At 44.6% G+C, this 20,954-nt stretch overlaps 1 protein-coding gene across 1 annotated transcript in view; it reads left to right on the forward strand.

Annotated features, from left to right (window-relative positions):
• adgra1b (adhesion G protein-coupled receptor A1b) overlaps nt 1-20,954 on the forward strand; it is a 135,864-nt gene that overhangs the window by 4,286 nt on the left and 110,624 nt on the right. Inside the window, exon 2 of the mRNA XM_076285985.1 lies at nt 10,563-10,634. Within this exon, the coding sequence (XP_076142100.1) occupies nt 10,563-10,634 (72 nt within the window). The remainder of the gene's footprint in view (nt 1-10,562; nt 10,635-20,954) is intronic.

Raw genomic sequence — 20,954 nt, forward strand, 5'->3', positions numbered from 1 at the left:
TGTTGACTTAGAAAATCAGTTTTCTTACCCTCAGGTTTGTGAGTTAAATATGACTGACTGTGGTTATATTTTGAGAATAAAATCCACAGCCATTTCAAATGCAAATTCCACAGAAATTACCAGACAAGCACCCTGTAATGTTACAGTCTCTTATTTGGGTGCAGGGTTGGGACTTCTTCAACAGGTGCCAAATTACAGCATAAATAGAAGGAGACGTAGAAGTCTAGTCAATTATCCTGTCTTAAGTCAGGAAACATTGTTGGCATTGCCACTTAATTATGCAATTTTATTTTTTGAGCGATGTAAGATTTTAAGTCAGGGAATGGATTTTACACATGAGTGATGAGATGGCACTGTTGGTCAGTGCTATTGGTCAGTAGCTCATTCTTACTTACTCTCTCCTCTACCACTGCAGGAGAATGTCCTCCCTCCAGCAGTTTTCCACATTGTGTACATTATGTGCATTTTATATCATTTCAAGATAATGCATGAGTCATAAATATTTCACACTCAAATGGACATTGGGCACTTCAGGCATTGTTTTGCCCATGGATGTTGTGTGAACGCTGTGCGTTCACCTGAGTTTACAATCCAGTTAGTGGTGATCATTGAGAGTGAGAGTCCACTTCTTTTATGTGGGCAGGTTTTGAACTGAGCTGATAGCCTTTTGAAGTGCATGCTGTCAGCACTCCTGCATGGTGAGAGCTTGGGGTGGAGACCTCCACTAAGGTCTGCAGTGTCCACGTCCGGCCAGCCTCAGGCTACTCTTCCCCTCCTTACAAACACTTACATGAAGGCTTAGGTGAGTGCACGAAATGTCAGTTATCAGAGGAAAATTGGCTTTGACAACTTAAGTATATGATGACTATTCCTTAGACTCTCTTTGATGATTCTGCTTTGTGTTGTTCTACGTTTTGTGTTTGCATTATTCTAAAATTTGACACCAAGATTTTCATCTTTTACTACAGATGCATATAGGTTTCCAATATCAGTATCTCCTGGATAACCAATTATCGGTGGGCCCCTACATTTTAAAATCTTACAACTCCTCTCTAGGGAACTGTTTCTTAAAGCTATAAACTCCTGGGGAATCCAGGGGCAGCTGTCCAATGAGGAATCACCCAGTCCATCGCGATAAAAAGAGCAGGGCCATTGTGACAGGAAACTGCTAACAAGCGGCGCCGTCCTTTATGATGATGATCACTGTGCCGGTAGCAAAGCGGGCTGAGCTCCAAGTATTTCCCATCATCCGCACCCCCCCCCCCCCGTTCTTGTTCTTGCTCTACCGTGCTCTGTCATAAAGGGATCTCGATCTGGCTTTGTAAACTGCCTGACGCAGGCTTAAATAGAGTATTCAGCCACAGGCTGCTTTTAGTTCTTCCCCTGTTTCATCATGACCACACAGATGGCTAAGACAAAAACCCAGTATAACATGGTGCTGCACCCCCAGTTTCCACAGTCTGTCTCATTTAAATTTTTGCTGTCTTTTGGGGTCCTAGATCATAGTACATCAGGGCTCTGGAAACACTCCGAGGGAGAAAGCAGGGAAAAAGCACTTACCCAAGTTCTGCTTCAAGCGACTGCTGACCTTATATAGAATGGTCACCATGTGAAACACCATTAATGTACACTCTGTACAGATGCATAGATCCATACATAGACATAGTATAAAAGCTTATGTTCATCCAGTTGGTTTTGTTATTGTTGTAGCCATATGCAGTGTGACCACAGACGTCGGGGAGAAAGGACGGCCTAACGAAAACAGTGCCTGACTTTGGATCCAAGAGCGTCTCCGAGAGTGTGTCCCTCCGAGCTATGAAAACAGTGCCTCTCCATCCTGCTATGCTGAGTGACTGCTCTGCCGCAGCCTGAAATTGATGGTTCCTTCCAAAACTTTTAATAGCACTTTGTTTTAGAATGAGGTGCTGCGGGTTTATTTTATGGCTCTAATTTCCACAAGCATTAGGAAGCCGGAGATTAGTGGCTAGCCCACTGCGTACACCCATTCAGTTTATACAGGCCCGCACGATCAGCGTTTTTTATTGTGTCATCAATAAAATGACTCAGGTTACAAACAATTGTTTCATCGCTTCGCTCTTTTGGAGAAGAGTCTCAATAAAGCCACGAAGCAATTAAACGATCTCAAGCATGTGATCATGACCCCCCAAAAAAACAATGATACCAAAACACATAAAGAGGTCGACCAGTCCCCCCACCGCTACACCTCTGGAAACTCAAGAATGTGTCTGAGTGCGTTGAGAGTGTCAAACGTCTAAAAATATTAAGAAAGAAAAATAAGAGGCCTGCCAAGGATACGCTCCCTGGTCTGCAGATCCTGCCTCCCTCTTTTGGAGCTGGATAAATACAGGGGTTATTTAAACTGTCGTAAGTCTGGTGTCCCACTGACAGTCGAAACCCTCAGAAGTATGTTGTGCCGTTCGGCTTTTTAAAACATCGTAGAACATGACAGTTTAATCCGCAGGGGACTTGAGCTTCTCTTTTTGCCCGTTGCGATAAATTCTTGACAATCAGCAGCAGCAGCTTCTTTTGTAATCGTCGTGCAAAAACACGATTGATATACTGACTGATTTAGATCAAGCACATGTGTGCAAAACAAACAAAACAGGAAATGATCAGTCTAATGATGGTGTCATGGCTTACATTCACAAACCTTCATATCAATTTTATAACACTGTCAGTTCTCTCTCTCTCTCTCTCTCTCTCTCTCTCTCTGTCTCTCTCACCCTTTCTCTCTTTCTCTCATCTCATCCCCACTTCTCGGATAATCAGATTAATGCACATGATGATCTGGTGATGACACTCCTGCTATGAGATCACATCACACCATGGTGGCCTTATGCGTGTGTAAATACATAATCTCTCCCACTTTGCAGGGGATTCCTGTAGCTCAAAAAGACATGCTGCGCTGCAAGCAATGCTGATATCACAGGCGTCAGTCCCACTGGGGACACTCTCTCACACTGAGAAGGATTAGCCACTCGATGCGCTCAATCCACTACGTTTGATATGAAAGACTGGTAACTGACCAACGATAAGTATGAAGTATTCACCTGCTGTCTCGTTACATGTCACCGGGCAGCTGTCCCACCTCCTGTCGGATGGGGGCAGGTGGTGAGGGAGGAGTCCTTATTCGCAGCTCTCTCAATACCCACTTGAACTCCAGAGCAATGTCTGTTTCGCGTCCAAGGTCAATGTTACTCGATATGAAATATGTTATTTTGGTTAGCTGTTCCTAGTAACCCGATATTATAGAATAACACAGGGTTTGGACGTTTGAGCAGAAGTGGCTGGAAAGACGGGGGGCCAGTCTCACTGCATGTTTGTAATAGTTCACATTTTGATCTTTCCCCTACTTGGGTCCCTGTGATTGGTGTCTGTGGATTACGGCAATTTGAGTTATTTTCGCTTTGGCCGTTTTTATAATAATACAGTTGGAATTCTTGCCGGCTCCTGCTAACAGTGAATTTTTAGTGTTCGCCCTCAGTGGAGCAACTGACAAATGTACAGTGTGTGTGTGTTTTTTTGTGTGTGTTTGTGTTTGTGTGTGTGTGTGTGTGTGTGTGTGTGTGTGTGTGTGTGTGTGTGTGTGTGTGTGTGTGTATGTGTTTGATTGTACTGTAAGTGAATGACTTAGCAGTACGGGAGCAGACATGAGGGACAGGGATGGGAGTTACAAGACCCAGACGTTGTTAATAATGTCCAGATCCCTCAGACCGGCCCACTCATCGGGCCAGAGACTTTCCTACATTTCCCTCATCATCAGCCAGACCACACTGGCCAGACATACTGCCTCACTGGAGGTAAAATCGATGCAGTTTAGCATGGTTTTATTGTGTCAGATATTGTTAGGCTGGTGCGATCTGAAAACATTACATTTGGGCTTGTTGCGTAGATAATGAGTGTTGATCTGAAAGGGATTGCCATCAAAAACAACTTGCATCAATATCAGGCTGCCTAGAGACAGCTAGTCAATTACTGAGCCCAGTAGGGAGATGAACCATAATATCCACTTGAAAAAAGATCTATGCTTCAAATAAAACCATCTAATATAGAAGTGATTTCTTTCGTAACCTCCTCAATGGTTAAATGGGATTTGAAATGAAAGTGTTTCTTTTTGGTGTCAGTAACTCCACTTCTGTGTGGGAATGTTGTTGCTTGAAAGTCTTTGTTTGTGGGATGGCAAATGAATGATGTGCATGTAAACTGTCTTCACACAGGCACTTAACTGTTTCCTCCTTCTTTTCCTACATTGCTTTAACTATTCAGAGAGAAAAACAGAGAGAGACCAAGAGATAGCCTTTGCTGGACAACATTTAATATGCTTCTCTGAATGTTGCTTATCCTTCGAGAACATAATTGATATTGTAAATACAAAGTTGTAAGGACACTGTCGTATTTCGCCACGACCCTGTTTACGTAATGTACAATTATGTTTTGCCTCTGATTTCCTGGACGTTGCGCAGAAGCCTGGCGGAGAGAGAGAGAGAGAGAGAGAGAGAGAAAGAGAAAGAAAGAAAGAGAGAGAAGGGGGAGAAAGGATGGAGAAACAGAGGCATGCAGAGGTCATAGACTGGCTGCTTTTTCTGCCACATAAACAAAGCAGGACACGCTCGAGTTTGCACAAACAGAAGTTGCCTGTCTCTGCGATGGCTCCCCGCGCTTCGAGGGTCAGTGTAGGGCAAAGGCAGCACTGAGAAAGAGAGAGAGAGAGAGAGAGAGAGAGGGGTGACCAGGGCAGCAGGGTGGTGCGGTATGGAGGTGAGCTGCAAACTATGGTCCAGCCCATCCCCTGCAAATCCATCCCACAGCTATAGGCACATTCTGCGTGTGTGCGTGCGTGCGTGCGTGCGTGTGTGTTAGAAATGAGAGAGAGCGTCTGTGTGTGTGTGTGTTAGAAGTGAGAGAGAGTGTGTGTATGTGTGTGTTTGTTTGTTTCTGTGTTTTGCTTTGGAGGGCTTGATGTTGATGCCGCGATGTCCTTGAGATTGCTTGTGGTCTAATTGCTGCATGCTGTTTTTCTTTCTTTTTGTCAGTAGGTCCTATTCAGCACAGCGCCTGCAGTAACGTCTCTCAATTTTGTGGTCTGCCATTTGGGGGTTATTTCACTACGAGCTTGAGAAATCACACTTTTATCAGGGTTTATTTACAGGCGCCCCAGCCACTGAAACAATATGGCATCCAACTTAAGAGAAATTAATCTACCCTCTCTGATCCCTCTTGGTTCTTTGACTTTCCCCCCTTTTTGAAATGATCACTCTTTGTTTGAGAACATTTGTATTTTTGGGAGGAGTGGGGAAGAATAAAAAAAGAAATCCTCAGAATTCCTCAGCTCCTCGCTCCTGTAGTGGATGTGTGTTTCCTGGGGCCCATCGGAGGCGATAAGATCAGGGTGGGCTCCTGATGAATAGGAGGAGGAAGCAGGCTTCAGCGCCGCTTCCTGACAGCTCGGGCCACAGGGTTGAGCTGGAGCCGGAGCACGAGCTGGAGGCACAGCAGCTGCAGACACATGTGTGTGTGTGTGTGTGTGTGTGTGTGTGTGTGTGTGTGTGTGTGTGTGTGTGTGTGTGTGTGTGTGTGCATGCGGCTCCCATCAGTCACACTCCGCTTCCATCTCGCCAGTCTCCGGGGTCGAAGACCGTCACTCTAGATGGCAGCGGACTCTCCAGTGGACATGGCGTGACATGAGTCAGCTGGACTCATATAGATCAAGGCACACATCCTCCTCTGACTCAGCAATGCCATAGAATATACAGTAGGAATATAGTGCATACAGATGGGTATAAATACAGTATAAAGATTTATTTAAATTCAGGTTTAGTCACAGTTCCTTCTTGTGAAGTCATGATATTCCTCTCCAGGCTGTGGCGGCCGAGGGGATCTGGGGATGGACTTTGGCGGGTTCAGGAGGATCTGTGGCAGATTTGGGCCAGATGTGTTTCTGGGCTGGACACACGGATTCATTAAAGACACAGTTCACAGGCCCACACACTTTTTTTGGTCAAATTCAGGGAATTGCTTCACACAGTCCTGTAGGTGTCCGCTCCGTGTTTCCGCTCAGGTGACCTCAGGTGACCTTGTTCTGTAAATGGGGAAAGAATCCCAGCCAATCAACACAGTGCCTCGCGAGCACATACAGTACAGTAACGCTGTAATTTGATTGGCTGTTCAGCTTCAATGGTTTTGCGAAACCATAACCGAGTCACAAATGGCCTTTTTAAGTTTAATTCACATTCTTTCTTGTGAAACGTGGAGTAGAATCTGTTTCGTCATCCCTTCAGTATTCACAGCAATGGCTGGCAAACTAGTTGATCCTCAAGACCTGGTGGCCTACGGAAGGATGTGTCCATTCACCACTCTATAGGGTCACTAGTGACATAAAAATGCCCCATCCCAATATGAACGTATGATATGTCCAGAGGTCACAAAGGCATTATATCTTGCACTGTGCTATTCGTTTTTGTTGCGTCGTCAGCAAACCCCTGCTGCCCCCCCAACCCCCCCACGGCCGCGGGCTCTCATTTCAGACCGACTTTCTCCTCCCATCAATTCCGTTAACAGTCCTTATACTCGCGCGGTGTCATTTACCCGGCCCAAGGTGTGTTCAATAATTCTGAAATACACGGATCAAATGGGGACGCAGCCATTCATTATCCCCTCAGTCACATTGAGTTGTGGTGAAGGTTTTCAATTGAGTTTGACACCTACACGATGGGAATAATTCCACAGCGCTGTGCGTATTAAGGTCATTCGGTATAGACTGGCTGTAATGCAATTGCTGGTGACAGTTCACTCCCCTTCCCTTCCCCACAGGCTTTTTATCAGTGGCCTGTTTTTTTTTTTAAAAGAGTCTTTTCTGAGGAAGAAAAAAAGATTTCATGGGGTGCTTCATTGTTTCGCTCACGCTGTGTTGTGATGAAGGAATTTGTTATAGTAGCCGGCTTTCGGCAGTGTTTTGCTATCTGGGATTTTGCTCGCTGTAATGTGTAAAATATTTTGTGTGTGTGTGCGTGCAATGAAAGGCTAATAGCTAGGCCATTCACAATGAATAAAAAAGTCTCATAAGTACATTCAGGAAATGGAATAAAACAGAAATTGGATCGTATAGCTTTACTTCATTTTAAAGTGAAATTGAGCTGTGCTCTCTGCACATCACCGATTCAACACTTCCAAATGCATAACTACCAGACTTTTGATTTATATTCGCCAGACTCTTTATGACTAAAGAATCCACTAGCCCATTGATTCAAGTCTGTGACGGCATATGACGCCATTCTGCCACGTTCCTCTGTGCGCGGTCACTGGACGTGTGGTAACTGGCTGTGGTGTGGTGTGGTGTGGGTGTTGAAATGCTAATTTACTTTAAATGTTTGCCGCATAAATGAGTTGTTTGTTTTGGGTGTCCCTGGCTGAGTGAGTCATCAGACCCATAAACGGCTCCAGTGGCTGTGAAGGAACAAATGAGACCTGACTTGAAGTGAGGTTATTAAAATGCAGATTCAAGTGTGTGTGTGTGTCTGTGTGTGTGTGTGAATGTGTATGAGGGAGAGAGAGCAAGAGAGAAAGAGTATATACTGTATACTCTTTTGATCCTGTGAGGGAAATTTGGTCTCTACATTTATTCCAATCCGTGAATTAGTGAAACACACTGCACAGTGAGGTGAAGCACACACTAATCCCGGCGCAGTGAGCCGCCTGCCACAACAGCAGCACTCGGGGAGCAGTGAGGGGTTAGGTGCCTTGCTCAAGGGCACTTCAGCCGTGGCCTACCAGTCGGGGTTCAGACCTGCAACCCTCCGGTTACAAGTCCGAAGCGCTAACCAGTAGGCCATGGCTGCCCCACAGAGAGACAGAGATTGTGTGTCTATGAGAGTGAGATAGTCATAGTGTGTGTGTTTTTTTTTTGTGTGTGTGTGTGTGTGTTGTGTATTTGTGTGAGAGAGAGAAAGAAAAAAGTGTCTCACCTGGCATTGAGTATCTCACATTATCCAGGTTGCCAAAACTGACTAGTCAGACTGAACTCATTTCTTCCCATTAACTGGAATATCACTGACGTGAGTTTGTTTCCCAAACATGGGAAAATACACACAACTCAGTTTCAAGCCCTGCTCGGTTTTATTGCCACCTTCAATTTAACTGTTGGTAATACTCTTTACAGACTTTACAGCAGTGTTGTCGACTCTGAATATTTGAATACCTTGGGGAGGTCTGCAGTAGCAGGCCTGGGATCAGAATTTCAAGTCGGGTCATCCAGTGACGTGTTTTGTTCTCAGTACAGTAGCTTTGTCAGCATATCCCCATGGCAGTGCATTGTGACCTGTGTTCCGATGGAAAGTCTATTGTTCAAGATTCTATTCAGATTCAATTTCAAACGCCCGGAGACGCATATGTTTGATATTTGTTTGTGAAGATCTGATTGTAGTGTTTGTTTGTGTGTTTGTGTGTGTATGTGTGTGTGTGTGAGAAAGAGAGTGAGAGAGAAAGAGAGATAGAGAGAGAGAGAGAGAGTGTGTGTGTGTGTGTTTGTTTATGTGTTTGTGCGTGTGTGTGTGTGTGTGTGTGTGTGTGTGTGTGTTGTGTACGTGGGTGTACAGTATGTTGAGGGGTTCAGCGTGCATGGGTGCGTCTCCTACAGCTGTGACTCTGTGGAAGGGGAAGTGTAATTTCAGCTGGGAGGCTTTTTGGAATGGAGGATGTGTAAGCTGCCATGGAGGGCTGAAGGAATGCGTCACCGCGGTGACTTGTGACACGTCCCAATTACCGCCGCTGCCCAGGGCTCACGGCCCGACCTTGGAGAGGAGGAGGAGGAAGAGGCGGCACTCAGGCGACCTTGCCTACGCAGAGTAGTGTGTGTGTGTGTGTGTGTGCGTACGTCCGTGTGTGTGTGTGTGTTTGTATGTGAATTGGATGTGTGTATAAGTGTGTGTATGAGAAAGCGTGTGTGTGAGTGAGGGAGAGATAGGATTAGTTTGAAAGAGTGTGTGTGTGTGTGTTAATGTGGCCGTGTGAATGAGTTTGTGTGTGTGTGTGTGGGGGGGGGGGCAGATGGTGTGTAGCGACGTGCATGTTAAGCAGGCTGGTGTGGTGTGTGCCTCTCCTACGCTCTGACAGGATGATATAAGGTCTTGCAAGAGCGATCAATATTCAACGAGATTCGAAATGTGAAAAAAGGCAGGGAATGGCAGCTTGGTGTGCCTCGTGGAAGTAATGCGGATCAAGGTGGATGGAGAATGTGCTGCATTAATCAGGGGACCTTCATCCTTTCTCTTTCTTTCTTCCTCCCTCTCTCTCTCTCTCTCTTTCTTTGTCTTCCCTCTCTGTTCTATCTGACATCTCTTGTGATCACTTTCTCTTTCTTTTTTTCCTTCTCCTTCACTCTCTCTCTTGCCCTCTCTCTCACGTTTCCTCCCTCTTTCCACCTCTCTCTCTCTCTCACACACACACACACACACACACACACACACACACACACACACACACCTAATCTCTTGTCACGTCGCTTTTTTCCCCTGTTGTTCCCCTGTAGGCCTCTAACCACTGTCTCAGCATTCAAAGTCAAAATAATTTACACTTGTTTTCTGCCTGAACGCTGGAAATCAATGGTGGGACTCTCTCCGCTGTTTGTCTTTGGAGTAGATAACGGGAAGCTGGGCGGAGCAGCCAGAGGATCCATCTCTCGTCTGATTGGAACACTTTGCCTTGGGCATCCGCTGTCGCTGGGGTCTGGCACTCTCCTAACGAGTCCCCCCGGACCGCGCAACACGACACCTGAGGAGCCTGCTCGGTGTCTTTATCTGTGTGTGTGTGTGTGTGTGTGTGTTTGTGTGTGTGTGTGTGTGTGTGTATGCGTGAGGATGTATCTGTTTGTTCATTTGCGTATATGTTCTGGTGTGTGTGTGTGAGCGTGTATACACACCAGTTTCAGTGAAACTTTTTGCCTGGAGCTTGCTTTAGTTGATTCTGTATTTTTTAGTCGGAATTACCATTGGGACACACACCTATAGCACTGATCTAATTAGCTCGTATTGCAGTGTAAAAACTGAGAGAAAGTGCTCAACGTCCCAGTAGAATGACAACCATGCTCATTTGTTTATGAAATGGGGCCCCCTCAGTTGTATAATCCCTGAGCTTGTCTCGCAATACCAACATCAAATATTTACTGTTGTGTTGTTTATTATAGGGACCAAAGGTTTACCAATAATCCTTTTGGACTGTGAGCTGTAGATGAGATTTTATTGATCCGATGTGTGCTGTTGATGGTATAATTATGCTTTACTGGTGATGCCACTGCTGTGTAGAGGAAGGAGGAGAGCATCATTAACTGTATGATCATTACCCCAATTCAAGCCATATACATCCATAAAGCAAGTCAGGCATGCATGAGATGACAACGTAATGACAGCAGTCCATATGAATTATACCTCACTCACTAAGTGCTTTTCAGATTAAGTGATTGTTTTTGGCCGTTGTTTGCATAAATATGAAATATGGTTTCATTTCGAAGCGTGATCATTAAATGCATCTTTTCTCTTGTGTTTCACCAGGATTCTTAGCCACAACAAGATCTCCCTCCTGAAAAATGGCTCCTTCTTTGGGCTAGCCGCTTTAGAGAAGCTGTGAGTAGTTCCCTTTGAGTTCACCCTTTTCTTTCCTCTTCTCCTCTTCTTTTTAATATCCCCCTCTCCCAGTGGTGTAGTCTCGTTTGCTGTAGTGGGTATAGTGTGATATTGCTAAAGGGTGCTCCGGGTGACGGGTGTGAGAATGCTGCCTTATTGGACAAGGATGTCTTTTCCATATCTACCGTTGACTGTCACATCTTGTTTGCGAAAAATATCTCAAATGTCAAAATTTTATCACAAATGTATATGTTGATACATATCCTGGGATTTTTTAAGTGGTGGTTATATGGAAATCTTGGTGCTTTTTAAGTGGGTATACTGTGTAGACCTGCGTATCATGTGGACTACACCACTGCCCTCTCCCATGTGTGCTCCTGAAGTAAATGTGACTAGTTTTACAAAATGTACTTGAGATTTGAGCTCCAACAGCCAACCAAATTACACCTCGCCCTTCTGCACTCCTGAAGTGTGTTGATTGGCTGGGGTTGTTTATGGCTAAGTCTGAGCCACTATGTTTGTTTCCAATGTGTCTCAAGTGAGTTCCTCGAAATGTGAACAGAAGATGTTTCCAGGAAAGCACATTTGAGTACGCAACGGTCTCAGATAGCGCGCCGCTTAATCATTTTTAATCAGATGAAAGAGCGTATTAAATGGAATGAGAATTTGAGACATGCTGCTGTTGGTTTTAAAACATCCCGCTCCTTCAGAAGATCCCATCAGAAAGGAAAGTAGCTCGGAGCTGGCCGGCTGGCTGGCTTGTGTGTTAGTCATTTCACCCTCAGTAAGATTATCCGCCGTCTCAGTTTTAATCAGCTGTTACCGCATGCTGTCGAGGACACTGGCACACTCATAATGACTTTACTCTCTGCTCATTTACTCTGCAACTGACTCGGGATTAGTGTGTGTGTGTGTGTGTGTGTGTGTGTACATGTGTGTGTGTGTGTGTGTGTGTCTCTCTCTCTGTGTGTGTGTGTGTGTGTGTGTGTGTGAGTGAGTGTGTGAGTGAGTCAGTGTTTTCTTACAGATTATTTGCAGATAAATTGCCCAAAGACTACCCATATAATAGACTCGAGGCTGGAGCAAAACCACAGATGCCTCTTGCCATTGAGCAGTGGTCAGAGATGTTCGCCTGGTCCCGAGTGATTATGAATAGCAGCGTTTTAATGTGACAGTCAGTAATTTCTCATGATGACACATGAAGGCCCCAGACACTGATTATGGCGTCTCCGTGCTGGTACCCAAATCACAGTCCTTCTCATGATCTGTCTTTTATTGGGTGATTAACTGCAGCACTTTAGGCTCTTAACACCTCTTTTCACCACTTGACCTCTTGAGCAGCGTTGGCACAGACGAGTTCTCTGGGGCATCTGTGGTGTGGGGTATTCCGGCCAAATTTCTGCCCTTCCTTCCTTCCTTCCTTCCTCCGTCTACTTTGCTCTCTACTGACTCTCTCATTCCCCCTCTCATCCACATTTGTGTGTGTGTGGAGTAACACGTCAGTCAGATGGCATTGGTTAGACAACAGGCAAGTTGTCAGGGGGTCTGGTGTTTCTTGTCCACTGTCTGCCAAACATCAGACAAACAATCACTTTCACCACTAGAGTAGATGAGTAGATGACCATCTATAGTCATGAAACAACAGCATTTATCGTAGAAAAAGAACCAATATTCCTAGTTTTGAGAGACTGAAAATAAACCTTTCTATTGATTTATTTGAATCATTGAAGAAAACTGAATATGTACATTTATTATTTGAGAAATATTGACAGTGTCTACCACTTTATCAGTAATGCTCTTGAATGCTCTTGGTAGGGAGGTTTTCAATGCCACCCTTGCCAATGATTAAGCCTTGTGATGTAAAAACCCCATTGGGGCTGATATTTGCTTGCTAAATGAATGAAAACATATGAAATGAATAAATTCTATTGAAAGTGCTCTCTTGTGTAGGGGATAATTGGGTGAGTGGGAAATGATTGAGCGCTAGATAAGAATACACTCAAGCAGGAGCACAAGTGTGTGTGATTGCGTTTGTGAGTCCATATTTATTTTATAATGCCTTGCATGGCTGAAGTGCCCTTGAGCAAGGCACCTAACCCCTCACTGCTCCCCGAGCGCCGCTGTTGTTGCAGGCAGCTCACTGCGCCGGGCTTAGTGTGTGTTTCACTTCACTGTGTGCTAAGTGTGTTTCACGGATTGGGATAAATGCAGAAACCAAATTTCCCTCACGGGATCAAAAGAGTATATATACTTATACTTATATATACTTATACTCATTGCATTTATATTCTGCAACACAAACCAATATACATTTTTACAACAAAATGACCATCATTTAAATTAATTATTATCAGTATGTCTGTTTGGAAAAAAGAGCCAGTGACAGTCCTGACCTGAGTAGACCTTAGGCACTTTGATCGCATGGCAATGAATGAGAAGGGGAAATCATGAGTTTTTTTGGTTACACTTTACTTGACAGTATCGACATAAGAGTGACATGTCACTGTCATGAACGTGTCATAAACAAGTCATAAACGTTTATGACATAATAAGCGCTTTCAGATATAACCTCCGGAGTATATGAGGTTTGTCAAACGGAGGTCCTACCCTTCGGATGATTCAGATATGATGCTAAACTGCGGACCTAATACTGACCTTACACGGACGTATGTGTGAACGACATACACGCACATTACAGAATCTCCGTGTGGTTGTCGAGTGAGGGGTGGGGGCTTGTAGAGTTCACAAGATGCTGAGACATGACGCAGATTATATGCGGCCGCTGCCTGTCACAGCTGCTTCTTGTTTACAAAATATAGCCTATCATTATGTAGGCTAAAGAAGAAGAAATCTATTGTGCAAAGGCTAATACTTGAAGTAGGCTAGTCACGTAAGTGGGCACTTGAAATTGACCTAGCCTACAGTATTTGTATGTGTGCTTCAAATAAACACATTTATCTGTTTTCAACGTTATGTACCAGAATTAGCTAGGCTATAGAACCCCAAATCTGGTTTGCGTTGGAGAGAGAGAGCATGCACAAACTTTATGGTAGGCTACCAGCCAATTCAGTAGGCTAACTCAAGACTTCAAGATCATACAACGTTTTTAAGCAACAAACAAAATACTAACATTAATAACAGTGAAGTTGTTCGTTTTTTCATGGTTTATTTTTTCCAAAAGCATCCTCTCCCCATGTGTAGCATTTACGTAAGGAGCTTGGAACAAAGTTGGGTTTTCTTCGTTTTCATTTTCTCTAGGCATATGCTCAGCAAATATCAGCGAGGTCAGCAGGTCATGAAGGCTATCAATGAACAGAAAACCGTGTTGGCTAACAATTTATTAAATACTCCTGTTATTGTCGTCAACGACGTCGCTATAGGCTACTGCCTTTTCAGCGCCTTCTGCTTATGATGATTCAGTCTTCTGAATTCGTTTCTCCTTGCCATGCAGTTGTAGCCTAACGTGTCTCTAACGTTCCCTTCAGGTGTTCTATCAAAATGTTGTATGCCCTCATGGACAGTAGCTCCGTGATGTCTGCATCTTTCCAGGTTGGAGATTTTCTGGACAGCACTATGCCACTCCATCATAACACTGGCATTTAAGTCAGATCTAACCACATGGACGCATGAAAGAAACGTCACCAACACGCCCTCTCACTAGGTGTGATTTTAACCGAATGTTCTACTCCTTGTTCAGACACAGCACATTTACATAATGTCCGGAGGAAATACTAGGTCGGGGGTAGTATAAACACCGGGTGAATTCGGACTTCCATATGACCGGTTATGTCGTTCAGATATACGGCCCCACCGTTTAACATCGGCAGAACCTCCGGTCTTACACGTATGTCTGAAAGCGCTTAACGCTTCTGTTATTAAGTGACATTCGGTTTTTGTCATAACAAGTTAGGGTTAGGATTAGATCAGTGTTTCTCAAACTTTTTCAGACCAAGGACCACTTAACCAATAAAAAAAAACCTCACGGACCACCTAGCTAAAAAAAAAAAAAAAACAGTAGACCTACTTCAACAGTATATTACACAGTAGACCTACTCACTGAACCACCTTGCTTATTGTATTTGCACCTTGCTTATTGTGTCAGAAGATTAATTTAAACCGGCTTAGCTTACATAAACAGTGTTGCAGAACTGTCTGGATTTACATACAATTTGGTTCAATATTGCAAAAAATACTCATCTATATTATATTTTACCATGTCTGCTCGCGGACCACTTGGGTCAGCTTGCGGACCACCAGTGGTCCCCGGACCACACTTTGAGAAACACTGGATTAGATAGATAGAGATAGATAGATAGATGTCTTTAATTGACAGGATAGTGGAGAATGAAAGGAAGTGAGGTTAGAGGTTAGGATTAGGGTTAGGGTTAGGATTCATGTGTCATGACAGTGTCATGTCACTCTTATGTCGATACTGTCAAGTAAAGTGTTACCTGTGGCCCTGGCCGTGGCGCAACTGGCTAGGGCACCTGCACCATTCCCGGCCCGTGGTCCTTTCCGGATCCCACCCCGACTCTCTGTCTCTCCCACTCACTTGCTTTCCTCCTCCACTATCCTGTCAATTAAAGGCATAAAAGCACAAAAATATATATATAAAAAAGTAGTGTTACCGTTTTTTTTTACTTTTACTAGAAGTAGGCCTCTTTTGACACTGCCCCTGCCACAGAAGGTTACCACTTTTGCCTCCTGTGAGAGGCTGACAGTCATTCATTATCAGGGTTGGGCATCGAAACACGGTTCTAATATGGCACCGATGCCGACGCAAACGGTAGTAACTGCATCAAATAACAACGTGGATTTCGGTGCCTCATTTCGGTGCTTTTTTTTATACGAGGGACATGCAGTGATGCGGCATCACTGCATGTCATGCGCCATCTCTAACGTCTTGCTCTGATAGCAACACATCCAGATACAGTTATCTAACATATGATAACACTGGATGTATAAATCAAAGGGGTGCACCACATAGGCGAGTGGACAGTGTTTGACAGCTTGCCTGAGCCCAAGTAGCTTACTTTAAAGCGATATCGCGAGCTCCTGTCAAAATCTAGCAGTGGGCCTGACTACACACAAGCAAAAGGCTATGAAACAACATCAACTGTAGGCTAGCCTATACGTTACACAATATCCTTGCTAATGCGCTAACTGACATTTATTTGAAATGTTATCAGCAAAGTTGTAAGGTGAACACTTTATTTCACGGTGTGTTAAACAACATAAATGGCATGATATTAATCTTTCATGTGCATGAGGCCCATATAGCATCACAATGAATATGAAGATCATGTTAAAAGTTAGCTGGCAAAAACAAAAATATGTAGGTTACATACATGATGTCACTGAGCTGTCAAAGAGGCTATGAAACCATCTCCGTACGTTATTGCTAATTAAACTCAGCTGACTGGTGTTAGCGCATAGCCATAGTTGCTGTTAAAATGCCTACTAGGCTAGCTCTGGGAATCTAAACACTTCAACACCGACATGTAGCCTACAGGGCTGCCAACTTTTCAAAAAACCTTGGAGTGAGATTTGGTGGGGCCAACCAAAATTTTGCTGCGGAAATGTTTGTTTGGCTCATTCAGCATTATACCGTACAATAAAAAAAATGTACATCAGTGGTTCTCAGGTGTAGGGACCAGGCATGGACGGATTATGAACTTTCGGGCCCCTGGGCCCAGATGTATTAAGTGCTCCCCACTAATTTGTCGCATAATGTGGAAGGGGGGTTTGGGGGTCCTCCCCCAGAATTTTTTTAATTTGTTTGATGTAATTTCCTGTATTCTGGTGCATTTTGGGGATGGCCAATACTAAATTCAATCAGATTCATAGCCTACATCCTGATGTGTTGATATTGAGGCAATGATTCCTTGCAAAGGCTTGGGCTTCAGGGCCCCCTGACACCTTGGGCCCCTGGGCCTGGGCCCGGAAGGCCCGTGCAGTAATCCATCCCTGGGACCAGGGTCCCAGAGTTTAATTAACACTGGTATCAAAGGGATCTAGCCTACTACTAGGACCATGGGCGTCGGAGGCATTCTGAAAGTGGGTGGGACATTTCAGCGGGGGTATGGGGGTCCTTCACCCGAAAAATTTTTTTGGACTAGATGCAATTTCCTGAATTCTGGTACATTTTAACAGGTTATTTAGATACTTCTATATAACAAAATAAAGCCAGACTACGAAATTAATAAAAAGTAAATCATGCATAATTTAAAAATAACTCAATATATAGGCTACTTGGCTGCGCAATAAGGTTTCCATTACAGCACCGCGGAAGTTCAATGAACGCATGAAAGCGGATGGTTTGTTTGAAATCCCGACACTCTTTCAACTACATGGAACGTAATAGTGATCATCAAATACCTCACCAGATTTCAGTGCCCATCAGTCCCAACATTTAACAATATAATCAAACAGTCCAAAAGTCAATTAAATATCAAACTAAACCGAAAATGTCATGCTTTTGAAGGCCTACCAGTATGCCGCTCCAAGAAACGCATGTCTCAAAATAAAACTCGCATAAGAAATAAAGGGCTGTCTCGAATACAATCCTGCCCCTAAAGGCCTGTACTTTGTCTTAAGACCCCGGCCATAATTCACAGTATCTAAGTAGACAAACTGGCTTCAGATATCCAACAGAGTGAACTGAGATTGTGCAGTCTTAGCTGTGGTTAGTGACGTGATGCTGTTAATGGGGAGTTTTACATAGCCTAGCGTAAACCTATAGGTTATTATTTATTTGGCGTACCTATAAGGCTTTTTTCCTTATCAAAAGTGAGGGGGGCGACGGATCTCTTCAACACTGCGGGGGATTTGCCACTTGTCACTGTGTGTGTGACAGAAGCGGAATTGGAGAATGCATGTAACAAAAAAAAAAAGCTTACGAGCGATTTACGCGCAAATGGGAGAATCCAATGAAAATGACAATGAAGCACTAAACAGATGCTGAAAACAGCACTGGTATTTCGCACGGAAAAAGTGTGTGTGTGTGTGGGGGCGGTCAATTGTCAATTGTCAAACTAACAAACTAACAATTTTAAAAAGCGGGTGGGTGTTTTGTAAGAATTTAAGAAATGTTTGTATACTTTTAAATGCATCAACCAGGTGCACTTTCAAAATAAATTGGTCAGACTTGCTTATTTTTATGGAAATATTTGTGCTGTAGCCTAAGCTATTTTGCACTTCAGAATTATAACTATGCACACACAGGTGGAATAGTTATGGTGATATTACAATAAGTTCACAACCACAAAAACATATTCTACATTTCACAGTTCAGAAATGTTCAAAAATGTGTGCACATTTCAGCACTCCATGAAATTATGCAGAAGTGGTCACCTGTGTTATTAGTTCATTTAGGATAATATATTGGTCATTGTAATGGCCATAGCCTATAACCTACATGCTCTTCCTTTTTCAGGATGTACCCATATCTGGGAACGTATGTGAATGTTTGCATATGGCTTATGTCAGGCTTTATATCAATATTTGTGTCTCATTATTTGATTTTCTTCATATTTTTGCACTAATGTCACTAGGAAGCATGCCAATATAAATATATTCATTTATCTGTGTAAGTGGGATTGGCTGGAACCTGACAATATAAGAACCATGATAGTGGGATAATCTATGGCTGAGCAATTTACAAAAATGTATGTAGGCCTACTGACAAATAGTTTACATTAGAATACATTATACATAATTTCGCCCCAATGAGGCTATGTAGAATAAATTTCAAAACGGATTACTCAGAAACCACTTATTGCACAGAGGCATGCTTTATATCCTCGTATTCAGTAGGGTTTGCTGTTTATTGTGATATTGGGTTTGCCACGTGTTGTGTGAAGGGTTAGTGAGATATTAAACCGAGAGTAATGGCTGTGCACTGTGTGCAAAATGCAAATATGATTAGCCTAAATTGCACGTCGGTTCAATGTTAATTTTCTCGCGAACCATTTATCACAGCAACTTGGCGCTAATATCATTGGAAAGCTTAGATTCCACTCGTTCATATGATATCATGTGATATCATATGTATAGGTTTAGTTTAGTTGAACCTCATCTGCCAGGTATTTGACCTACCAGGTTGACATTTCAGCGTGAAAAATACTCAATAATACTCAAAGCATACCTGAAGCCGGGGAAATGCGGGGGGAATGCGCCTGGGATGGCTTCTGAAGTAGCATAGCAAATGAGAGAACATTTAGAAAATTCCACAGACAGGGGGTGCTCTTGAACCCTCTCACCGTCTCTGAAAGCATAACTAGTCGATCAGTGTCTCAACAGGTACAGTAGGTCTATACATAGGCTAAACTCATTTTTCAGGCATCTGACCGACCGGGTTGACACTTCAGCGTGAGAAATCGGGGGTGTGGCGTGTGAGCGTGTGAAACTAATCAAATGTGTGTGTCTCACGGCCAATGCGTGAGAGTTGGCAGCTCTGCATAACACGCAGTAGTTTTGAACATGTTAGGCAGGGTTAACACATGAAATTTCTTGAAGCATTTGGGAACACACTGAATTAACTGGAAAGTAACTGGAAAGTCCCTGTTAGATTAGCTTGCTTGCAAATGCTGTTGTCCATGACCTGGCAGTTTTATGGCAAGCGATTTTAACATACCTTATGGCAAACCGCCTACACTGGGTAAACTTGAAAGCAGAGCTTACCATTGTGTGTGCATGCATGGCAAGCTGTTTTAACATTTAAATGTATTGTAGCGTCGGTGGATGTACATGTTTAACGTGGAATAATAGAATAGTTGTAGTTGCGTTTACCATGTTGTGTATTTGTTAGCGTGTTAGTCTCTTTGGTTGTACCTCATGTGCTTATCCTTGTGTTGATGTGTGTGGTAAACCCTTATTGTGTGTTGCATGTGCGGCTGAGACTACCCCTGTGTTGCCCTATAGTTGTCTGTGTCCGTATGAGTCTTCCTGTTCCAATAAATGGCCGTCCTGGCCAAAGGTGAATCTTGTCTGAGGGTGAGATCGCTACATTGGTGTCAGAAGTGGGATGGGCCCCTCCCGGGTCGCGAAGATCTACGCCAGATCAAGATGGAGAAGAAGGCCGAAGACCAGACCAGCAAGATGGCGGCGAACCTCAGCAGATGTTCCAATGGTCCTTTTAAGGACTAGCCAGCTCGCTGAGCTCGCCACTGCGGAGGATGGAGGACCTTCCGGCCCGGCGCGGGACCTGTGCAGGCGACCAGCGGGACCAGCCCTGCACAGTCGACGAGAGCTGCCAACGCTGAAGGAAGCGGCCCCGGCTGAGGAGTTCCCGGCTCGACGCCGATGTCGATGCTGCCGTCATCCGAGGATCTCATCTATAGAGAGCGCGAACTCTCTGACGACCTTGGAACACGACCACAGCGGCCGGGTTTACACGGCCAGCTACTGAAGAACTTCCAGAGCGTCAGCTGCCGGTCGAGAGTGTGATGGAGTCATAGCTGCTAGTTCGGGAGCTTGCGGTGCTCCAGCTAGTGACCAAGAGGGTAACGTCGACCTGTAGAGCCTTGGGAGCTATCGTTTTGTGGACTGTTGAGATTTGAAGTGCGCACGTTCCGGTTGACGCAAGTCTGCGCAATGTTTTTCATGTTTTGTGTGTGAGTTCCTGTGTGTTCCGAGCCTGCTGAGAGGGTCGGGGTCTCCATTTCCCGCCACAGTGGAGCATCGTTGTGCTCGAGAGACAGCCGACAAAAGTTCTACAAGAGGGCAGCGCGAGGAGGGACCTCGACGTGGACTGCTGACCGCCTGGAGATCGGCACACTGTGGACAGGTGGCAACGGCCACGAGCTGTCACAGTAGCCAGAGGGGGCTACCGAACGTCCAGGGGTTCCAGCGTATCCGGGGGTTCGGCTTGCAGTGGGACTGTTTGCTGCTGTTTGAGGTAGCGCAGCTGCACGGCGGGAAACCGAGGGCCCAAGCGACACCGCGACCCACGTCTGGCCGGTTCTGGTGCTTGTTCGGGGGAGAACTGACGTGACAGAGGCAGCCGAGAGCCCTTCCAGTCGGGAGGGGTTATCGTGCAGCCGGAGGCTTTCCGGTCACTTGGACTAAGCACTGGGACTGACACCGATGCAGCCGCGAGCGGTGAGCTGAGCTGTCATTGCCGGGGACGACAATGGCTCGGGAGGGGGTTATGTAGCGTCGGTGGATGTACATGTTTAACGTGGAATGAGTGTCTCCCAGAATGCAGTGCGAGTGAATGCTAGAATGTGTCATGTCGATTATAATAGTTGTAGTTGCGTTTACCATGTTGTGTATTTGTTAGCGTGTTAGTCTCTTTAGTTGTACCTCATGTGCTTATCC

The sequence above is a fragment of the Alosa pseudoharengus genome, unplaced genomic scaffold, assembly GCF_046254945.1.
Source record: "Alosa pseudoharengus isolate Yale_2024_CS ecotype anadromous, Long Island Sound unplaced genomic scaffold, YU_APseudo_1.1 YU_APseudo_1.1_scf_15, whole genome shotgun sequence".
Lineage (NCBI taxonomy): Eukaryota > Metazoa > Chordata > Actinopteri > Clupeiformes > Clupeidae > Alosa > Alosa pseudoharengus.